A 20565-nucleotide genomic window follows, 5' to 3' on the forward strand; every position below is an offset into this window, starting at 1 on the left:
CCTCTTGTTTTGGGCTGCTCTGTCTTTATCTTCCTGAGCAAGGTGGAGGGATCCTTTCTTTCATGGAGTACTAGGGTGACACTTTCTATTCTGCAGGAGAATGTGGTTGCAGAGTTGCTGTTGCTCAGGTGGTGTTTCAGGCACCCTTCCTTCTAGAAGTATTAGTATCTCCTTTGAGACTTAATTTATTGCTAATGAGGTTTTAGAGCACCTTCTCTCCTACTCGGCGTGGTCTGACAAAGTAGTTTCCATTTCCTTATTTCTACTAGCTTTGTTATTTCCTTGTTTCTATTGCTGCAGGATTGAGGCTAACAGAAAAGTGGCCTGCTGCTTTCTACCTCTTGTGCCAGGCACTGATGCTGCAAATTTACAGGAAGTTATGGTTTAATCAGCAGCTTCTGAGCTGGTGTGATCCTGTGCATGTGTATCATCCTGGTGCACCCAGCTGCTTCTTTCTGCTCCTTGCAGATGAACTGATTCTAATGCCTTTTCTGAGTATTTCATTTGCTGGCAGGCTTGGGGTAAATGACATGGCAGTTCTGCTCAGAAAGGGCAGAAGCAATTTATAACTTCTCCCCATTTTCACCCACATAACTTGAAAAATCCACTGGGTCTGCTGAAAAAGACAAGTCACAAATGCTGTCATAATTTGTACACCTTAAAGTGAATTTAGATTTAAAAACAAAACAAATTTATCCAGGCTTCTTGTTATTTTCCTTAAAGCACAAGCCAGACTGTTAATGGGATTGAGTAGTTTAGGATGTGTGCTAATATATGGCAGATTTTTCCTAGCAATGCTCTGAAACTTACAGCTGAAGGATTCATTGGAGTAAGCTGCTTGACTTAATTGTTGTGAGCAGAGGCATTAAGAATCCTTTTAGAGCTGCTGTGCCTAAAATGCAGGAGAAATAGCAAAGGGGCAAAGCAAGGGAAGCCTGGAACTCATGTGTTGTGCTTTCAATTATATTCTGAGCTGAGCAGGAGAGGATGGAAAGGCTTGTGACATTCAGAATTAGGGTGTATTTTTTGTGCTGTCAGAAAACCACTAGCAAGTAGAATCAATGGTGGAATGAGATGTTCCTGAAGGATGGAGTCTTCAGTGAATGTCTGCAAGCAGCTTTTGAATGTAATGGGGAAAAAATCCCTCTGCATCTCTTCCCTTACAGGAATTGCCTTTTGAGCCTTGCTGTTACCCTTAGTCTGCCCATCAGCTGACATTAATAATAATAGCCTGTTTCTGATCAGTGGATTCAGCTGCTGCCAAACTCCTTAAGTTTTGTGCCTACCTCTACTTTTCACTTGAACTCCCCTTGTCTGGGATCTCATAGAAGCTTGATGTCTCCAAGAGCTAATGCTTAATGCTTGGAAGCACTCTGAGGGCTCATTGGCCCTTATTAATGTTACTGCCAGTCAGGCTTTGGCAGTGCTCTCCCCTTCTGCTTTATGCAGTCTCATTGGGGTCTGGTACTGTAAAGTGCCCCTTCACTGCAGGAGCTGAGCTGCTGTTAACACTGGCTGCCAGTGCTTGAAAAAAAAATCCTTTCTTATGGCCACGCTGGCAGCATGTTCCCTAACCATTGCAGACCTGTTTCTCTGCAGAGAGGAAAGTCTTGGATCACAACTAAAGAACAGCCCGAATTTTCCACATCTGAATACACATATTGGGTACTTAATATGGGACACTGTTTTATAGTGGCCTGAGTTTTAGGTCAAATGCTTTCTTGTAATGTGAGCTCTTTTATAGGGTTGCATCTGTGGTGCCAAGATTCTCTAGTCCTAGAAAAGCTTGGCCTGAACCTCTTTTTTTCCCCAATAGTAATGCAAGCTTTCCTGAGATGTTTAGCAACTGAATGTTTGCTGAATTTGTCTAACAATTCTATTAGAAGAACATAATGTTGGAAGGAAAAGTACTTTTCATCTTAGTCATAAGGCCAGAGGCATGTCTGGTTAGTGAGAGAATGAAATTTTTTTACAGCTTACTTGGTCTGTTTCTTAGAATATGGTTTGTATCTAGTGCAGCTAGAATAAATGCATGCCTGGACCGTAATCCTAAATTCAGCCTGCAAAGCACATCACTGCCTATGTGGCCTCATGAATTGGGATGTCTTTAATAAGACCAGGACTGGGATCTGGTGTTGAATTGGCATGGCTGAAGAATGAGACAGACTTTAGTGGAAGTTTTCTTCTAAAGCCCAACAGTCCTTGCTAAACCACATTGTTTGACTTGGTGATCTCTCTCAAGAAAAGGCTAAGGTTGTGTTGCAAATGTAGCTGATTGGCTGAGGTAAGCCAGCTGGAGAAGACTGATTCCTTCAGTAGCTGCCACAAGCCCTTGGTCACAGAAAACTTGATGCCTTCACTGTCAGCCGCAAGCCCCAAGTGCTTGGATTATTTCTATGCAGCAAGCACATCAACCTCTTCCCCTGACGTGATGATGACAGGGTGTTTGGCAAGCTTTCCAGATTAGGTGCAACTTGCAAGAGGACTAGCAAAACCCAATGTGAAAACGTTGCTGTAGCAGTAAGATGGCCCTTGAGATCCTCCTGCTGTTGATTAATTTGTTCCAACTGTTGCCTGGGTAGAAATGGTCCCTCTCAAGCAGAGCCCCTTGCCAAACATGTCTGGGTAGTTGTTTCTGGTTGAGGAAGGGCCTTTTCTTCATGCTGTGCCTGTGGAGGTCGGTAGACTGAGGTGGCCTGGCGTTCTCTGGTGGCAGTTGCGAGCTCTACAGTGATAAATGGTTGTAGAGAAAGGGGATTGTTTTCTCCATTTAACTACTTTATCCTTTAGTTAGTCTTCCCTGTGGCAGGGGAAGTAAGCAGCTGAAGTAAATGCTCTTCTCAGTGTGAATGGTCATCTTCCACTGACTGGCTGCGTGTAGCCACAAGACTGCATAGGCTTACATGTCAGGAGAGGGGGCTGAGGCCACAGCTGGATGTCAGCAGAGAGGCGTGAGTTTCTTCCCTTCTTGGCTCGGTGCTCCACAGCCACCCGAGAGGTGAGTCTTCATTGCTTTTTATGCTTCCTGTCACTATGGCCTCTGTTGAGAGACGTGTTTCCCGAGTGGGAGGGCTGAACCTGCCCTCTCACGGCTGTTGCAGGGTCTCAGCCCTCTCCTGCTGCTTCGCCTCCGAGCCGTGGCAGCCATGAGCTGAGGGGTCTGGCGGTGCTTAGGGAAAACGCTTCGCCTCGAGCGCTGTGCGCCCGGCTCCCTGCCGCCCTCCCCGGCGGCTCTGCCTTCGCCTCAGAGCGGGACGCGGCGCCTTTTCCCGCCCTTTCCCCCCTCTGGTGGAGGCGGCAGAGGGCGCTGCCGTCCGCCATGGCCGTTCCTGTCAGGCGGCTCCGCGCAGGGCGGCGGGAGTGTCCTTAGGACAGCTTTCTGGGCCATGGCACTGCCGGCTCTCTATGGGTGTGCCACTAAAAAGTTTTGTTTCTTGTGGTAATGGTGGACCAAGGGCTACAGGAGTCCAGGGCAGTCCCAGGAAGCACTTTTGTCCCCTGGAAACATGCTGACGTGTCCTGGGTGAGGTCCAGGTGCTGTTCATGGCTGCCACCATTGAATGCCTTCTGAGCATGGTGTAAATGCACGAAATACTCCACCTTCCTGACACTTTACCCTCAAGCTGGGCTCCAGTGTCCATCCCCTGCTCAGCAGAGGGGCAGCAATGCTGTTCCTTATACTGCCTTTGCAGCAACCTCTGCTTTTGCTGCCTAAAATAGGACTGTGAAAGCTACAAAGCAACAAAGGAGGGAGATGGGAAATTCAAGCAAGTGGTCTCTTCCACCACCAGCTCTGAGCAGAAAAGGAGACTGCCCTGGTGCTGGCAAAAGTCATACCTGCAAGGTCAGTCAGCTGTGCCAGGGACTCCAGAGGGACTGACTTTCTTGTAATGAAACGTGGTTGTGTAAACAAACTCCTCATTTTCCTCTTGCATCTCATGAAGGTGTGCTTTTTATAAGTGTTGGCTGAACTCTGGGGATGATAGGAGGAGGGTTGCTGGGAGCACAACAAAGACAGGAGAGCTAAAAGGCTCCCTCCACTTGTGGCCTGTTTCAGTAGAGAGGAAAGTAGCTAAAAAGGTACTTTGATGTGTGGCTGTTACCCCTGCACACCTCTTCCCCAGCTAAATGCATAGAGACTGCTGCTCTCCAGCTCTTTGTGTCTAGAGCTAATTTATATTTTAAAATGGCTTTTTTGTGAGGGGTTCTCTTTAAGATGAATGGTCCTTAACACATGCTGACAGCAGCAGGGAGAGTCACCCTAGGTAGGAAGGGCCTGTATCTCCATAGGCAGAGCCCAACCTGTCACTGACTCCTCCCCTTCAAAAGATATGGATCTCTATGCTCCTGTGGCAAATTACTCTGTATATTATGTGCTTATTCCTAAAGAAACTCTGAATGTTGTTCATTTGTTTAAAGTCAATCTTCTGTTCTCTGCTTAGTGCAGGGACTTCAAAAAATCCAGCTCGGATTCTGCTCACAGTCTCCTTCCTTAAAGGGAATGTAGCTTTATCAAATTGCTGTGCTGAGCCCTTGAAAAACAGGCTGAGCTTTTAAAAAAACCAAATCTGCTACACAAGGACATCTCTGAGTCAGCTGTTACACTCAAGTTCTGATGCAGGTAAGAGTCCAAGGAAGCAGAAAATATGGCGGGTTCAAGTAAAGGCTTATTGTTATTTTAGGAGAACCTGCTAACTTAGGTGGTATATTGAGTTGAAAGTGGTTTAAGCTATTGCTGAGGGAGCTTTATTCCAAACTGCAAAGTCTGAAGATTACTGGATTTGGAAGAGCGTCTGTCCTGTTAGCCACAGGAGTGGAATTTGGGAGACGTATTCTTAAAGGGTGTGATTTTTCTACAGACAAGTACATCCTCTTGTCTTTATTCCGACACAGATAAGAGCAGATGAAATGCAGGCTTGTGACAAAAGGAGGTGTGATAGCCCTTAATTGATTTGATAGCCTGTGATGTTGTCACTGCTGTGACATTTTGCTCACAGTTCAGACCTGATGGTATTTGCCTGTACTTTCATTATAGGAACACATTTTGAATGCCAATGAAGAGTAATGAGGACTTTAAAAAAAAAAAAAAATCCATCTCAAGGAAATTCAGTTCTGTCAAGTTAGGCCTGTGAGGCACATTTTCTGGAAATAATAAAACTTAAGCACTTAAGTGGTAGTTACCTACCGTGGAATTAACCTTTAAAAAAGACTGGTTTAATTTTATACTTAGTTGACTTGTTGGAGACTCCACAGCAGGTGGCAATGCCTCAGTCCTAAAGGCTCAGGAAGCACAGAAAGACTTTACTAAAAGCAGTCTTAGAGTTGAGGCACTATAACTTCTGTCATGCAATGTTCAGGGTCCATTCTGAAAAAGGCTTATTTTGGCTATGGTAAGTGGAACGTAAGAATTTCAAAGTGTAATAATATCATGTCATCTCTCTGAAGCGCATTGCCCTTTCAAAGACTCTAACCTTGGGTTGGATAGAAACCACTCCTAATCTGTTTCAACTCTATTTAATGATGTTGCATAGGCAGATTCCTCCCTACTGTTCTCTTGTGCCCATTCAGCTGTTACTTAGAGGTTGATTTGTTAAACCATTAGAAAACCCTGTTTGAGGGTAAGATCTTAACCTAGTGATTTTTTTCTTAGCGCACAAGAAAAATGCTTATTTCTCAGCAGCTATCATCACAGCCATGAATGAATGTATCAGAGCTCCATGTGCCTCATTAGTTAACATGGGAAGCAGGTACCATTAACACTGGTAGATTTTCTTTGACAAGAAGCAGTAGATAGTAGCTGTGATCTTTTCTTGTTTCATAAGACTGAACAGACTTGGTTCAGCAGTTTAACTTGCTCACTGATGTGCTTGTCTTAAGACTGCTTATGCACAGAAAGGAAACTTTCCATTAGAACGTATACTGCATGGAAGTGACTCAAATTCTATAAATCATTTCCTTGTTAAAGTGATATCTATTGAGAGGTATTTATTACTTACGAGGCTATCTCCTGTGCACAGGGACAGATGAGACCTCTCGTAAAATGAATGGGGATCTATCTACAGAAGATTAAGGAAATTAAATATCTGCAGTGGAATAGAGCATGAGGTACTGATAGGCTTGTTAATATTAAGTGGGAGAAAATGTTCTTCATCCTATAAAATAAATGGCAAGTTTTGGAGGCAATCCCCTTGAGAAGAGTCTGAGTGTGTCTTCTAATGTCTGGCTAGGCAAACCACTCCCAGTTTGTCCTAGATCTTTGGTGGAAAAGCATGATAAGAGTGTCTGTGCTTGCAAAACTGTAAAGGCAATATAATAGGGCACAAAAAGCACGAGTGGCCCAATATCACACAAAAGTTTCTGTTGTTCTACTGTAGGATAATCTGCTTTTGACAGAGAATCTGTCAAAGTTTCAAAACCAAACCTTCTTCTAGGTACTCTAACCTCTCTGTACTCTCCTCCTTATTCCCTTCCAGAGCTTAGGAGCCCTAAAAGAGTTTATCTGCGGTGTTGCTGTTAAGAGCTGTTCTGCCCTCCTGTGTCACTTGTTCCTACTCCCTTTCTTCTCCTAGTACATATTTGTCCTTTTCAATTTTATTTTTAACTATGTTAAAATTTTGCTGAATCAGTCAACTGAACCAATGGCTTATGATCTTGCCTTATGATCTGGAGTAAGGGAATAATCAGCACAGGCAATTGCAGGCAAGCAGGCCCACTCATTTAAGATGAAGCTCAGCGTTAGATCAACTAACCTGTAAGGTCAAATTGCACCAAGATGACCACCAGAACTGGTGCAAAGGAAATATCTGAGGAATATAGAAGACACTGGAAGGAAGGAGTGGCCCCTTTCAGATGGCAGTCTGTCATGGTTTAACCCCAGCTAGCAACTAGGCACCATGCAGCGGCTCGCTCACTTCCCTGCCATCCAGTGGGATGGGGGAAAGAATTGGTAAAAAAAAAAAAAAAAAAAAAAGTAAAACTCATGGGTTGAGATAAAGACAGTTTAGTAGGACAGAAAGGAAGATGATAATAGTAATAAAATAATTGGAATATACAAAACAAGTGATGCACAATGCAATTGCTCACTGCTTGCTGACGGATACCCCTCTAGTTCCCAAGCAGCAATCTGCCCCCCCGGGCCAACTCCCCCCAGTTTATATACTAGGCATGACATCACATGGTATGGAATATCCCTTTAGCCAGTTTGGGTCAGCTGTCCTGGCTGTGTCCCCTCCCAACTCCTTGTGCCCCTCCAGCCTTCTTGCTGGCTGAGCCTGAGAAACTGAAAAATCCTTGACTTAGTATAAACACTACTTAGCAACAACTGAAAACATCAGTGTGTTATCAACATACTTCTAATACTAAAGCCAAAACAACACTATACCAACTACTAGAAAGAAAATTAACTCTATCCCGGGACACAGTCATAAAATCAGTTTAGCTGTAATATGAAACCTCCCCCTTAGCTGTGTGATTCCTTCTGTCTTTTTCTCTGCAAGCTTGTTAGCATCTGCTGGGGATTTTCAAATACCTGGGTGTAATCATTCCAGTCTGGACAATCTAACTTTCCACTTTGATTGTTTGATTTATACTTCTGGGGCTATGATGCTTTCTGCAGAGAAAGTAATTTCTCATGGGAGAACAGGCCCTGTGGGCAGCAACACACCAAGGCTGTAGCCCACACAATTGGGAAGTCTTGCATTCACGTATAATTGGTTTGAAAACCAGTTCAAATCCTGGGCATTTCACTGACTCAGATGAGTTCTGTATCAAACCCACAGTTCCCAGCTATGCAGAAAAGGGGAAGGGGAACAAGGATTGCTCTTTATTTGAGGCCACCCAAGCACCTCAGTGTGCCCAGTAAAAAGAAAGTATGATGGAATCACAAAGATCACATCCTTTTTAGTTATACTCTAGCTAGTACAGGATACAATAGCAGTGAAGATGCAGTAGAATAACACATGGGCCTGTTTGCTGGTTTCTAATCATGCCAGAGTTCCTGCTGTTGCCATTACTCTACCAGTTATTCACTGTTGTTACCTGCTCTGGTTACCAAACCAGGAAGATTAACGTTAGTACAGGCTTGCCTGGCCTTGCATCTTCAGTTTGCTCTCTTAAGACACTTACTACAGAGGTAGGTCAGGGGATTAAAAGGAGAAAGCCTGAGCTGTGTCTCAGTACAGTGCAGAGTCTTTTGGCTCAGACCTGGATAAAGTCCGTCTCTCCAGCAGGGTGTAATGCCATCTGTACAGTGTGTTGGTCTGTTGTTTTGGCTGACCTCTGGGTAGGGGCCATGGGATGCTGGCTTCCAGTGTAACAGGATCATCCAGTCTCATTGAATGGCAGACAACTGGGCAACAAAGTGCTCCTGAAATATTCAAGGAGGCTGTTTTAAATGTATGTAACTTAATTGTCTTGGTTTCTTCTTGCAGTCATGAATAGTTTATTTGGCTTCCTCAGGTTATTGCTGGGGAAGAGGACCTCGGAGACCTTCTAGCTCATCTTAAAACAGCGGGCAGGAGAGACCAGAGGCCTTACTGGTTTGAAGCAGTAGGAGGCCACAAATTCTCTCTCAATAGCCTCAGGTACAGGCTCAAGGGAGAATGTTTTCTGTCAGTATGAGGCAGCATGTGATATAGAAGGAACAGAGCAGATATTTTATATTAATACAATGAGACCAGGGAGGGAGGGGGGGGAACCTAACAAAAAAACAACACAAAAGAGAGGAAGAAACTAGCTTTATGGGCTGCAGGGTCCTGACTGGACTGTTAATTCTACTCGCTATAGAATGAAACCAAGAGAAGACTCTATTTATACATTTATCAAGTTTCATCTTAAAAATAGTTAGGTATAACATTTCATTGACCAGCCCTGTTACCTGAACTATTACCAAACAAACAAGGTTGTTGTGAATTTATGCAGTGTAATTTCTCTGCTGAATCATGAGTAGTTTCTATTCTCTTATTCATGTGATTTAGCCATTCTTTAAAATTGAGTTACCTTCTTACCTCTCTTTTCTGCAATAGCATCAATGCTTTTATTTTATGTAGCTGACATAAGAATTTGCAGTGAAAAGGTGGGTCTGATGTGTTACCACTCTTTAATAACATTTTAAAATAATAGTGGCTGAATACTAACTGAAAAGACATGGTATTTTGTGTAAATGAAGGAATCTTTAGGAAACTGGGGAGCCTTGTACTTTCTCAAGGAATGTAGCCTTGTGTTCCTTCCATCTGCTGCTGGATTCCCCACTCAAAGCAGTTTCTTTAAGGTAAAAGGGCTTTTAAGTCAGAGGACGTGGCCAGCTGGAAATTCCCCTTGGTACTGGGTAGCACATAGCTGGCAAAGCCAGTGTACTTCCCAGCTCCTTACTGCACCCAGCACTGCCTTCTCAACCCTGTGTGTCCAGACAGAAATGGGCAGAGAAGGGCAGTAAATTTGGAGCAGTGCAAACAAGATTTTAGTTCAAAAGATGACTTAATTGTCATTGCATGTACCAAATGTTGAGGGTGCTGTGCATGAGGGCAAGTTGTGTCGGTATTCATACTCTTGTCTGAAGTGAATCTGTCTTGTTATTGAAGCAATGATTTGGGCAAAACTACATGGCAAATCAGTGGTTGAGGTGGGCATTGAACCCAAGTCTCGGGCCACAAACTCCACTGTCCAGTCTGCCCAGGGATCTAGAGCTGAAATCTGGAAATGTTTCATCTTACCTGGTGCATATGTCCTCCTCCCTTAAAAAGATATGAACAAACTGCCAGCATCTTCCTAGGAGCTATTTAAAAGACAAACAAATGCAGTGTTTATTCCATGCAGAGAATTCAGGTTAGAGGTGCTGAGGCAGACAGGCTTGAGACTGAGGTGGAAAGGGAGGATTTGCACAGCATCAATTTAGCCTTTCTCATCTCGGTGTAGCTCAAAGCAGACAGTAGTCTGATAAGAAAGTAAACATGATCAGTACCTTCATCTTGGTCATCCTCCTCGGGCAAAACCCAATCATACCATCTGAGACTGAGACTTCTGACAAATCAAAGAAATCAAAGAAACAGCGGGCTCCGGTTCTGCCTTGGGTATACACAGCCTTGAAGAGGCTCCAACTAATAATGACATAGAGTTTGTTAGAGTCACTTCCTCCTCAGGAACTGTGAAGGGTTGGATTTTTCAGAGAGGTTTCTTTTCCCTGCCATGCACACATTAGAAGTTTAGAGCTAAGAGGCCTGCGGCTTTTTTTCCAAGATTGGATAAGGAAGTCATGATCCAGATAACATCAGTCATTCTGGGCTTTACAAAAAAGATCTCTCTTTGCAGAGAGGGATAGAGAGTTATTTATAAATAATGAATAAAAGAACATGATGAAATAGTTAACTAAGGTGTTGCTCTACAGCCTCATTCTTATAAGCTACGAGAAGTGGACCATTCAGTGACAGAAAGCTTAGGTAAAGTGTGTTTCTTAAGTTCTCCAGCTCAGTGCCCAGTTTTTGAAGGCTCATCCACTAAGAAGCAAAGACAAAGTACAGTACATAACAGCCAGGGGGGTCTTGGAAGGAGATAGGAAAACAGGTTCCACCCAAACTAATGCTGTTAAGCATCTGATATCTTATCTTACCAACACTCATCACATTTTATGTTAGGGTCACTTGTTCTGGTTGCTGGCCACACCTGAGTTTATCTTGTTTAATCTCCAGCTCCTCTGGAAAACCTTTTTGGGAGGGGATAGGGGGTAGAAGGGGACTGCCTTAAAGAACCAGGGTCATCCTCAGAGTAGTTAAATCCTACATGACCATGCTGTCACTTCGCAGCCTGGTGAGTGCAGAGGGAGACTGCATGTACAGACTAGACTGTGTGCATTTGTGTTTGCCCTGTTACCTGCTTTCTTGAGAAAGGCCTAGGAAGGGGAAAACCATCACTGAATTAGACAGCAACGTTGCATGGACATAATCACCTGCTGCAAGTAACCTTGACCTGTCCACAAAAGTTTTCTTTAAAGGGGATCATGGCTTTATTTGGAAATTCAAGTTGAAAGGAGAGTTAGTCATTCTGCTTGATTTGGACTGAGATTTAGGTATAATGAGGACAAAAATGGTGCCAGTTTTGCTGTCTTTTCAGTGCTGAGCTGGAAACTACTTTTCTGTTGTCAGCAGAGAGCTTGGTATTGGCAAGGAGAAGAGAGCAGAGGCTGAGCTATCCATGCTTGGCTTCCTGAAATAAAACTCCAGGGATGCAGAAGAAAGAAGCCTATGATTTAATCCTTTTCACTAGCCTAAGCTGTTATTTAGATAGTATTCACGATGCCTTGTCTGGTAGCCTCTTAGGTTATAGCAGACATGTTTTGGTATTGGAAATGACCTCTCCTTTTCAGTCTTTCTTTGGAGATGTACCTAATCACACCACATCTGAGCCTGATTCTTGCCTAGGTGAAATCCCACCTCTTCTTTTATCCAAAACTCTGCCAACCAGCTGGTGATATTGCTGGTTGAAAAGTTCAAAGGTACCATGAGAAAGCTTGAATTATTGATGCCACTTTCCTTCCATATGCCTGTAATCAGCTGCTGTTTGGGCGCAGCCCAGCCAGAGTTGATGTTGGACTCCAACGTTGGGCAGGCTTGCAAGGATGCTGGAACAGACTCCAGGCTGCAGGGAAACAAGGCACAGGAGAATGAGTATGTTACCGTATACATGAATATGACCTATGATATGCGGTACTGAGAAGCTCACCGGAATCAGGACAGACAGCATAGGTATGTTGAAAAAGTTACTGTGCAGAGTGATAATGAAGGAGCCTGAGCAATTTGTACAGGTGAATGAAAATAGAAACAGTTAAGAATTAAGTTCCAAGCACTTCCCTTTAAGATTAAGAATTGTATTTTTTCCTCTGTATGAGTTGGGAGAAACCACTGTGTTTAGGGAAGATTAGACTCACTTCTCTACTAGTCTTAAAATAACAGCATGAGCTATCAGCTCTTCTTTTTGTCTGTAGGTTCATGCTGTGTTCTGTCACTGAGGTTCTCCTTTCTCTGACGTAAAGTATTCTTATTTCTTCTAAAAGGGAAGAACAAAATCGAGTTGTTCTTTTTCCTGTAGTGATTTAGATGAAGTTGGTATAGTGAGGGGAGTTGAGAAAACGATGAGCAAGATCTTTCACCTGCTCCAGTGTGTCCAGGAGGCAGATGGACCAGGCCAGTTAATCAAAGCAGGTCTGATGTCAAAGGAATTGTTTATATAAGCAGTGATTCATCTTACCATTCCCAGTAATAACAGTGGTGTTACAAAACAACATGCTCTAAAACCCTGTCTCAGAAGAATTGTGAACTCTAGGTTTTCACGTTCTAACCTAGATTCAGAGTTTGGAGTCCTTTCTTCACAGTGAGTCAAACCAAAGTCCTGTGTCTAAACTCCCTACAAATTTGGGCAGTGTTCCTGATCTTCCTCATCATCCAAGTATTGCAGCATTTTTGTTTTGTGGAAGGCTTTAACTTTCCAGTCACATGACTATCTAGCAGCAGCGCATAAAAGCAGACCTTCGAATTTTTTTTTCTACTGCATTTGGCATTGTAGAGAAGCAGTATCAACATTAAGCCCCCAGGAGGATAGAATATTAACAACTATTCTGTACTTAGGATTTAGGGTCTAATTCAGCTACCCTTAATCTCAGTAACAAAAGTCTTGTTGCAGGATTTAGAGATCTAGGCCACTAGTATTGGTATATTAAATGGGGAGGGAGGGCTGAAATAAGGTGACCAGACACCTATGTATTATAGAGAGTACTGTTTAAAGAGAAGGATAAAAGAAGAGGATTTGATGTCAAGAGATGAACTCTGTACTATGCAACATATGTGTCCAAGATGTTTTGAATAGTGTCAACTCTAGACCAGAGGAAAAAAGCAAGTTTAGAGGGAACACTGAAGACACTGATTGTTGAGAAACCTTTAACTGTACGTAACAGTGCTGTCAGGGCAGCAGCTTTTTGCTCAGCGTCAGAGTTGCAACTGAGGAAAAGGGAGATAGTGTTTTTTCCAGTTGCAGAAGATTGGTCTGTCATGCAGAAGAGTGCAAAATGGGTAGTATGCAAAAAAACCCATTTGCAATAAAACAATATGCTTTATATATACCTAGTGTGCTTTTTTTAGAGCATCAGCCTTTCTGGACTGTGTAAATCTCAAATGTGGTTTTGCTGCCCTCCTTGGGGTGATTAAGGTGAGGCAAACTTCGATTCACTGAGTTGTTCTTTACCAGTTTGTTCCCAGAGCACTGGAATGCATTTTTTTAATGGCTTGGGGGGTTGATTTGTTTGTTTTTAAATAACTTGTAAGGATGCTTGGACAAGTTGTAGTCTGCAAGGAAGTCATGAGGTATTCTGGAGAGTGGATGGATTTCCATCCAGCAGAGTAGGCTGTCTTCTTGAGGTACTAAAGGTTAAAAATTCTCGTTAGTTGTCAGACTTTATAGTAGCTGCAAAGATTTAAAGCTTTATGCTGAATTGCAATCTTGACTGTGTACTCTTCCCGTGTCCCCCTACCTTAGGGCAAGGAGAGGCCTGTGGATGGAAGCAAGTTTCAACAGATCTTGGCCAGAACTCTTCTGGGCTTGTAGCATGTGTACAATAACCAGCAAGGGTTTACTTTCCATTATGAGGAAGAAAACATATGTACCATATAGTATAGCTAATCCTCCCAGCTCAATCCCGTCTCTCAAGAATTCCCCACTGGCCCTTGTGCGTCTTTGCAGTCCCCATTACCGTTGGCTATGGCTGTCAGAGCTTGTCCACTGCAACCATGGTCACCGAGATGCAGGGTTCAGAGCTGTGAGACAGGTAGATACGTCGCCAGCATCCCATAGTAGCCCACCATCTGACCGAAGGCTTCCAGACACTGTATGTCATCTTTTAAATAAATAAGTTAATGGTTTGTGGAGTTATGATGACAGTAGCAATTAGTAACAAAATCTTGACTGCTAGGTCCTCTGTTACCTATTGAGAGAAATTGTAAGGCTATGATGGGTGGAAATTTCTCTTCTGCCTGTAGAGAATCTATGGAGTTGGCTGAAAAACAAAGAGAAGGAGAAAGAAGGAGCAAAGGGAAAGAAGAGTTTAACAAAGAAAGAGGTGAGAGGACAAAATATGTAATGGAATTTCCCTGTGTTCTGTGTGTTAGCTTGTTCCTTGCCCATCATTGGCTAATGTAATCTTTAAGGTAGTTACAAATGCCCCTAACAGGAGGCTTTTTACCTTTTTTTCCTTTGGAAAGATGTTGCAGACTGTTGGGTTTTCTTGGTGTAAGATTTTTTCCTTAGTCCCATTTTCCTCCATTCACCTCCAAGTCTTCCTTTCTCTGGTCCATGATTTCCTTTCAGTTATGCTCTTACTGTTTTCTGGTTTGGACCTTTGCCTTGAAGTGTTTAGTGACCGGGGAATCAAAACCAGGCTCTGCCATTAGCACTTCATTCAGACAAATGGGTAGAAGTGGAGTCTGGAGCACAAGTGGTATTTTGGTCTGTCTGAAGCAACAAGAGGTTGACTTATAAAATAAAGGATCTTTATAACTGGAAAGGATAGAAGTGATATTTTCCAACAGGCTGAAAGGTCAGGACTAATCCTTTGGGCACTTTTATATCCTTTATTTCCTGCCTATGATTAGAGGAGGGATAAAGAGATAAGCAATACTGATTAACACTTCAAATACTGAACTTTTCCTAGACTATCAGCTAATAACAGTGTACTTGGGAGGAGTTGTGTGGAGATGCTGTTACATAGTGGAGTAGTATTTGCTTTTGACTTCTTGCTCAGTTTAGCCAGATCCTGGAAGGCATTGAACACTTGTTCAGGGAACACACCATTCAAAACCAGGCCCATCATACTAAAAGAAAAGATGGAGTCAGGCAATTTCACGGACATGCACCAGGTCTGCATTAGGAGTTTTCTTTGGCATACAAACACTTGCCAGGACTTATGCAGTGTGTTTTTGCAGTACATTTATTTATCAACAAAAATCCTGATGTAGAATCAGTTAATGATTTCAAAATCCTTTTGCTGTGGGCAACTAACATGCGCTATACTAAAATTAAAAAAAAAAAAAAAGGCAATTTTCTGTCAGTATTTTATGTCTTCAGAAGCAATTCTGAAATGTAGACTTATGCTACAAACTTAACCTAGTTTCAACTGCCTTTTCCTGCAGAGATTATCAGTTTACAAGATTGGATTGTTATTGTTGTCCACTCTATTATATTTCTTTTTCTACCACTTTATTTATTCTCTCTTTTTCCCATTCCTCATTAATTCCCTTATTTATTTAGCCTTCTCTCCAGTAAGATTTCAGGAGAGCTGTTCAGGGACAGACATTATTTGCTATGAGAGCTGGTTTCCTCATACATTTTGCTATTTGGGCTAAATTGAGTATGATCTGTTCCTTAATGTTCTTCTCTTGCACTGCAGAAAATTTAAAAGGTTAGCCCCTGGAAAATCAGATACTATTTAACTGTAATTACGATATGTATTGAAATTTATTTGTACTTATTTGTTTGTTAAGAGACAAGTGCTCAAATAAAACAGGGAAGAATAATAACTAAACACAAGAAATGGGGCTTATATTTTTGCATCCTTTCTACTAATTACGTATCAGCTCAGCTTGTACAGATTCTAGTACTGCAGTATCAATGTGGCTTGTCTGAGTTAATTTTTTTTGGGGGGGGGTTAACAATTAGTTGTGTTCTTTTCAGTTCTACTCAGCCATACAGCATCTACTCAGTATCATGTGTTTTCAACCTGCAAGCCAGTGTTGTTCATATAGGTCAAAATGTGATTCTGGATACATAGGAAACTGAGTGAACTATTTATTGTTAATTCATTTGACATAGGTCATTAGATGTGTTCCTCTTTTCTTCAGCACGAAGAAGGTTATTGGAGAAGCAAAAACTGAAATAAAATAATCATTCTTTCTTAAACTACAGTGTGGCCAAACCTTTGTCAACTGTGGAAAATCATGGACATTTGTTCCGTTGTCTGTACATGACTGGCCTCTGGCAAGAGTCCTAATAAAAGAAGAAAATAAGGGTGATTCATGACAAAACAGAGATTAACATGGAACAGGACAGTCAGTTTGGCACTCCTCATCTGCACAGGTATGGTTCTGCAAACATTTGTTTGGCTCTGTAGAAATGAGGTAAACTACTGCTTAGGAATATCTGGCCTCTCTTTGTAGCCTATTTCACAGCAAAATGCACAATATTTCCTTTCATAGGTGAATTCAGATAAGCCCACACATACTCCTGAACACTGGAGAAATGCCTCCTTCCCAATCCAAGACTCAGCAGAAAAAGTTTGGAAAAGAGAAATTGTTGAATTGTGAGAAAAAGGCAAGCTCCCCAGGAAATTCTAAGATCCACTGTGGGAGACGGTGGGAAGGTAAGAGTAAAGGCCAGCTGAAGGGCAAAGAGTCATTGCCTGAACAAGATGACATCATTGAAAAAGACCCCTTAAAAAGCCAGAGGCTGGTGAGGCTTCAGGGAGGCAAAGAAAATGGCCACAAAAAGTTATTCCGGGGAAGAAGAGCCTACAAGAGAAATGATAAAAGAGAATCTGCTTTGAGGAGAAAATATGGAGAACAGCTAGTGTCCAAGTTGGAGGGGAAAAAAGAAAAGGCCTGCAAGCAACAGGAAATGACATCAGGACTAGAAAGTGAGGACAGTAGCGATAGGGAGGAAAAAGCCGCCACAAACAGCAAGAAATACAGTTGTAAAAAGAAGTGTGGAAAGCGTCTTGCTGTTAGCAAAAAAGTCACCAAGTCAGACTCTGTAAAGTCAATTGCAGTGCAAAGTGTTGAAGGATCTGTTCAGAAACATGACTTGTCGCAGAAGGCACATGGTGCCAGGCCTAGGGAAAAGCACAGTGAGAATCACGGCTTTAAGGAAGCTTCTGAGCAGAAGTCAGGTTTTCAATCCCAAGGCAGTATGGCACAGGTAAAAGGTGACAGAGCTGGGAAAAAGCAAGCTGGAAAACATACCAGGATTATTGTCACTGAAAGTGCAGAAGAAAATATCCTGGAAACCTCAGATAACTCCTGCTCTGACTCCAGCAATGAAGGCCATTGGACCCCTAAAAAAGGTACAAAAGAGACTGTAGTGGTCAGCACTGCAAGCAGTGAAGAGAAGAGTAGCTCTTCAGAGGAAGATGGCATCAGTGAGAAAGAAGCCATGCTTGAAGATCCTCCTGTGGCTGAAGGAAAAGGCTACAAGGAACTGCTTGATAAAAGCAATGAAGCATCCAGTGAAACTGAAAGGGAGCAGGTGACCACAGATGGAATGAATGAATCTGAGGATGAAGGCACTGACTTTGCAGGATTGGAGGCAGAGGAGACAATGAAGAAGCAAGATGACATGCCAAGACAACCAAAATCTATTCTAGCTGAGGGCAGTGAGGAAGGTGGTGTAAGCGTTTCAGGATTCCAACTTAAAAGTCTTAAGAACAGAGAAAATACCAATAATGAAGTAGGCAAGGAAAATATATTAGAAAATGGCAAAGTTCAAGATATGTCAAAAGACGCACATGATAATTCTAACAGCAATAGGGAGAGCAGCACTGAAGAGAGCATTGACAAAAGAAAAGAAAATGCAACAGAACAACCACTGCCTAGTGCTGCTAAAGCAAAACTCCACATTCACCTCAGCAAAGTACTTCAAGGAACTGAACGGGAAGAGAAGGTGAATGAAGAAGGCAGCGCACTGGAAGATAACCCTTTGCTCTCCAAGCAGCAGAAAACATTGAAGGAGAAACATGGGAGGCGTGAGATTGCAGAACAAGGTAAAGTGGTAGGACATAGACAGAGGCACAGTTCTTCAGGCTCCAGCAAGCAGGAGTTAGCAGTGATGATGCTTACAAAGAAATGTTCTTCTCAATCCCAAATCCTTCTCAATCTGAAAAACAAACATAAAAATGCTGAGACCAAACTGTTAACAAGCTGTAAACCAAATCCTGTCCAGATGGCTTTGGAAACCAACTCTGACCTGAAAAATGTTGAAAACATCTGTTCAAAACCCATGACTCTAGAAACCCTCAGTACACAGAAAGAACCCAACATAGCTCAGAGTTTTGGAGAGAAAAGATTAAATCTTTCAAATATTTCAAGCTACTCCACTATTACAAAAAAATCTGATAAGCAGTTCCTTGGCAAGAAGAAGAAAGTTGGAAAAGTTACTGGAAAAGTTAAACTGAGTTCGGGCCAGACTTTGGATGCAAAAAAAGAGAAAGCAGAAGAAGTGGTTGCAGAGGCACCTTCTGAAAAAGAAAATGTGCATGCTGGGAAAGGATCCAAGTACTTGCACAACCATTCTGCTTTTAGAAAAGTCACCAGCTGGCTTGGTCAAAAACCTGCCAAGAAAGCACCACTGAAAGCTCGTCTTCTGAGCGTGGCACGTGCAATTGGTATTTCAAGATGGCTCTTGAAGAAATTTGGGAAGAGGAAAAGGAGCAGCAAACCTTTTGGATTCAGAAGTAGAGTGGCAATCCGGATTGTAAGCACTGCTGGGTGGATTGGTAGGTCTGGCAAAGCCTTCCCTGGTGCCACCGGACAGCTGGGGAGGGCTGAGTCGAGTGACAAAGAATCTTCTCCTCCATTAGTGGAGGCGGAAGGTGGTCCTAGAATGGCAGAGGAAGTGGGACATGTTGATTTGCCTTCTGCTGATTCCCCTCTTCACGGAACCAATTCCTTTCCATACTTAATTAGCTTGGATGAGGAGAAGAACAATGCTACTGATGCCAAGTTTGCTATAGTATTCCCCAGAGTCCACAGCATGGTTAAGACAAAGAGCTCCTTATCCAGGGGCTCTAAGAATGGTTATTCCCTAGAGAAACTGGGATCTCTATCAGACAGAAAATCTGTGATGCCGGTGCAACAAGGTTGCAGGTTCAAATGTGACCTTCCCAGACATTTGATGGATCAAAGCCCTCAGAGAAACAGTAAACAGGGCTTCCTTCCACATCCAGAAAAGGATCCAATATGTACATCAGATTATTCCTGTGAGGTAGATGTCAAAGATGGTTCAGGTGTCCTCCAGACTGCAGGGTCCATAGTCACGCCTTGTGTTCACTGGTCTCAGCAGCAGGCTCAGGGATGCGATCCTGCAGCATGGCTGAACTCTGAATTGCTGCTGCCACGACTAACTGTTGAGAACCTAAGCAAATGGGCCATCTACAAGGACCCACATCTGACCAACAGCCATGCAATGACAGTCTGCAAGGATCAGTGGGAGGCCGAAGACATCACTGACAATATGCTAGAGATGGAATTCATGCAGAAACAGGTACAGGTGTTGCCTCCAGTATTGGAATGAAGCTGAACTTCTCCTGATTTTCAGTAATGTCTCTATGCATTTCAGGTGTACATGTGTGAAGACCACTGTCTAGAAGTTGAGGAGATTGAAGATCTAACCAGACTGGAGTATGTCTTGTCAGTGGTATTCTGCAGCTAATTCAAGGTCACAGGGGCTTGCTTGTTATCCTTCAAAGCTACTGTTGGTTCAAGAACAGAAAGCACATTATAGATCCTTGGCTACCATGTGAGAAAATAGAATTAATGTGCTGAGTAGCTGATGCTCCATAGTAAAGCTAAGTAAAAGACTGAATTGCACTATTTAAGTTATGGACCTACACTGAATCATGTGGGGAGGAGCACAGCTGCAGAGGGAACTCCTGGCTGTTATGTGTAGTGCATCCCCAAGCTCTGCTGCACAGAGAGTGCAGACTGAATGTCTGCAGTCACACAGCAGAGAGAGCAGCTCATCCTAGTTAGCAGACTTTCTTACGGATGCATCCAGAGAACTCTTCCTCTCCTGTTAAATGGTACCCAGTCCTGAAATGGGTTCTAAAAAAACCCCAAATATACTTTGTGGGTAGGGGAAGTGAGGTTTAGAGGCTGATGTGACTTTTGTGGTGTTGCAGAGGGACAGAATTGGGAATTTGACATATCATTCTTGTTGCATGAAGTGGGTGGTAAGTCAGGAAGACTTGCAGGATGAGAGTCACATTTCTATGTTGTTTGCCTACTGACACTGGTATCTGTGGCTTTAGTGACTCCCATTGCCTTCAGCTGTGGCAGACTCAGGCCCTACATCTTTAACAGCTTTTAAATCATGGGTTCACTGCTGTTGTTGAAAGAGAAACACCTAACACTGCTTCTCACACATGTCGTGCACCCTCTACCCTTGCCATCCTGTTGAGATAAACAGCTGTAAAGGCTATGTGCAAGGAGTTGTGATCACATGGAGATGGACAGGCTGGATGTTCTGAGCTTTGGCTGCTCTATTCTCTGCTGTGTTTAATCCTGGACACATTGGAACCGTGTGAAGGCAGTGAATAGTTTCAGATCCCAGCCTCCTACAAAATCCTTGGGAGGGCAGAAAGGTTAATATTAACACATGCAAGTGAAGTGTGTGGCTGACAAGCCCTTTCCTCTGTTTGTAGGGAAGTCTGTGAGAGCTCAGTTCTGCTGTGTCTGAAGAAGAGGTTCCATCGCAATCTTATTTATGTATGGGTAGTGGTGTTTTGTTTTATTTCTTTTTTTCTTCAGTGCTTATTCATTC

The 20565-nt window shown here is 42.9% G+C and overlaps 1 protein-coding gene across 1 annotated transcript in view; it reads left to right on the forward strand.

Moving 5' to 3' along the window:
* Positions 1-16272: 16272 nt before the first annotated feature.
* The window catches only part of LOC104839270 (unconventional myosin-XV-like), a 46051-nt gene continuing 41758 nt past the window's right edge, over positions 16273-20565 (forward strand). The window contains exons 1-2 of the mRNA XM_010579476.1: positions 16273-19287; positions 19363-19440. Of these exons, the coding sequence (XP_010577778.1) occupies positions 16273-19287; positions 19363-19440 (3093 nt within the window). The remainder of the gene's footprint in view (positions 19288-19362; positions 19441-20565) is intronic.

The sequence above is a fragment of the Haliaeetus leucocephalus genome, unplaced genomic scaffold, assembly GCF_000737465.1.
Source record: "Haliaeetus leucocephalus isolate CR32 unplaced genomic scaffold, Haliaeetus_leucocephalus-4.0 Scaffold657, whole genome shotgun sequence".
Taxonomy (NCBI): domain Eukaryota; kingdom Metazoa; phylum Chordata; class Aves; order Accipitriformes; family Accipitridae; genus Haliaeetus; species Haliaeetus leucocephalus.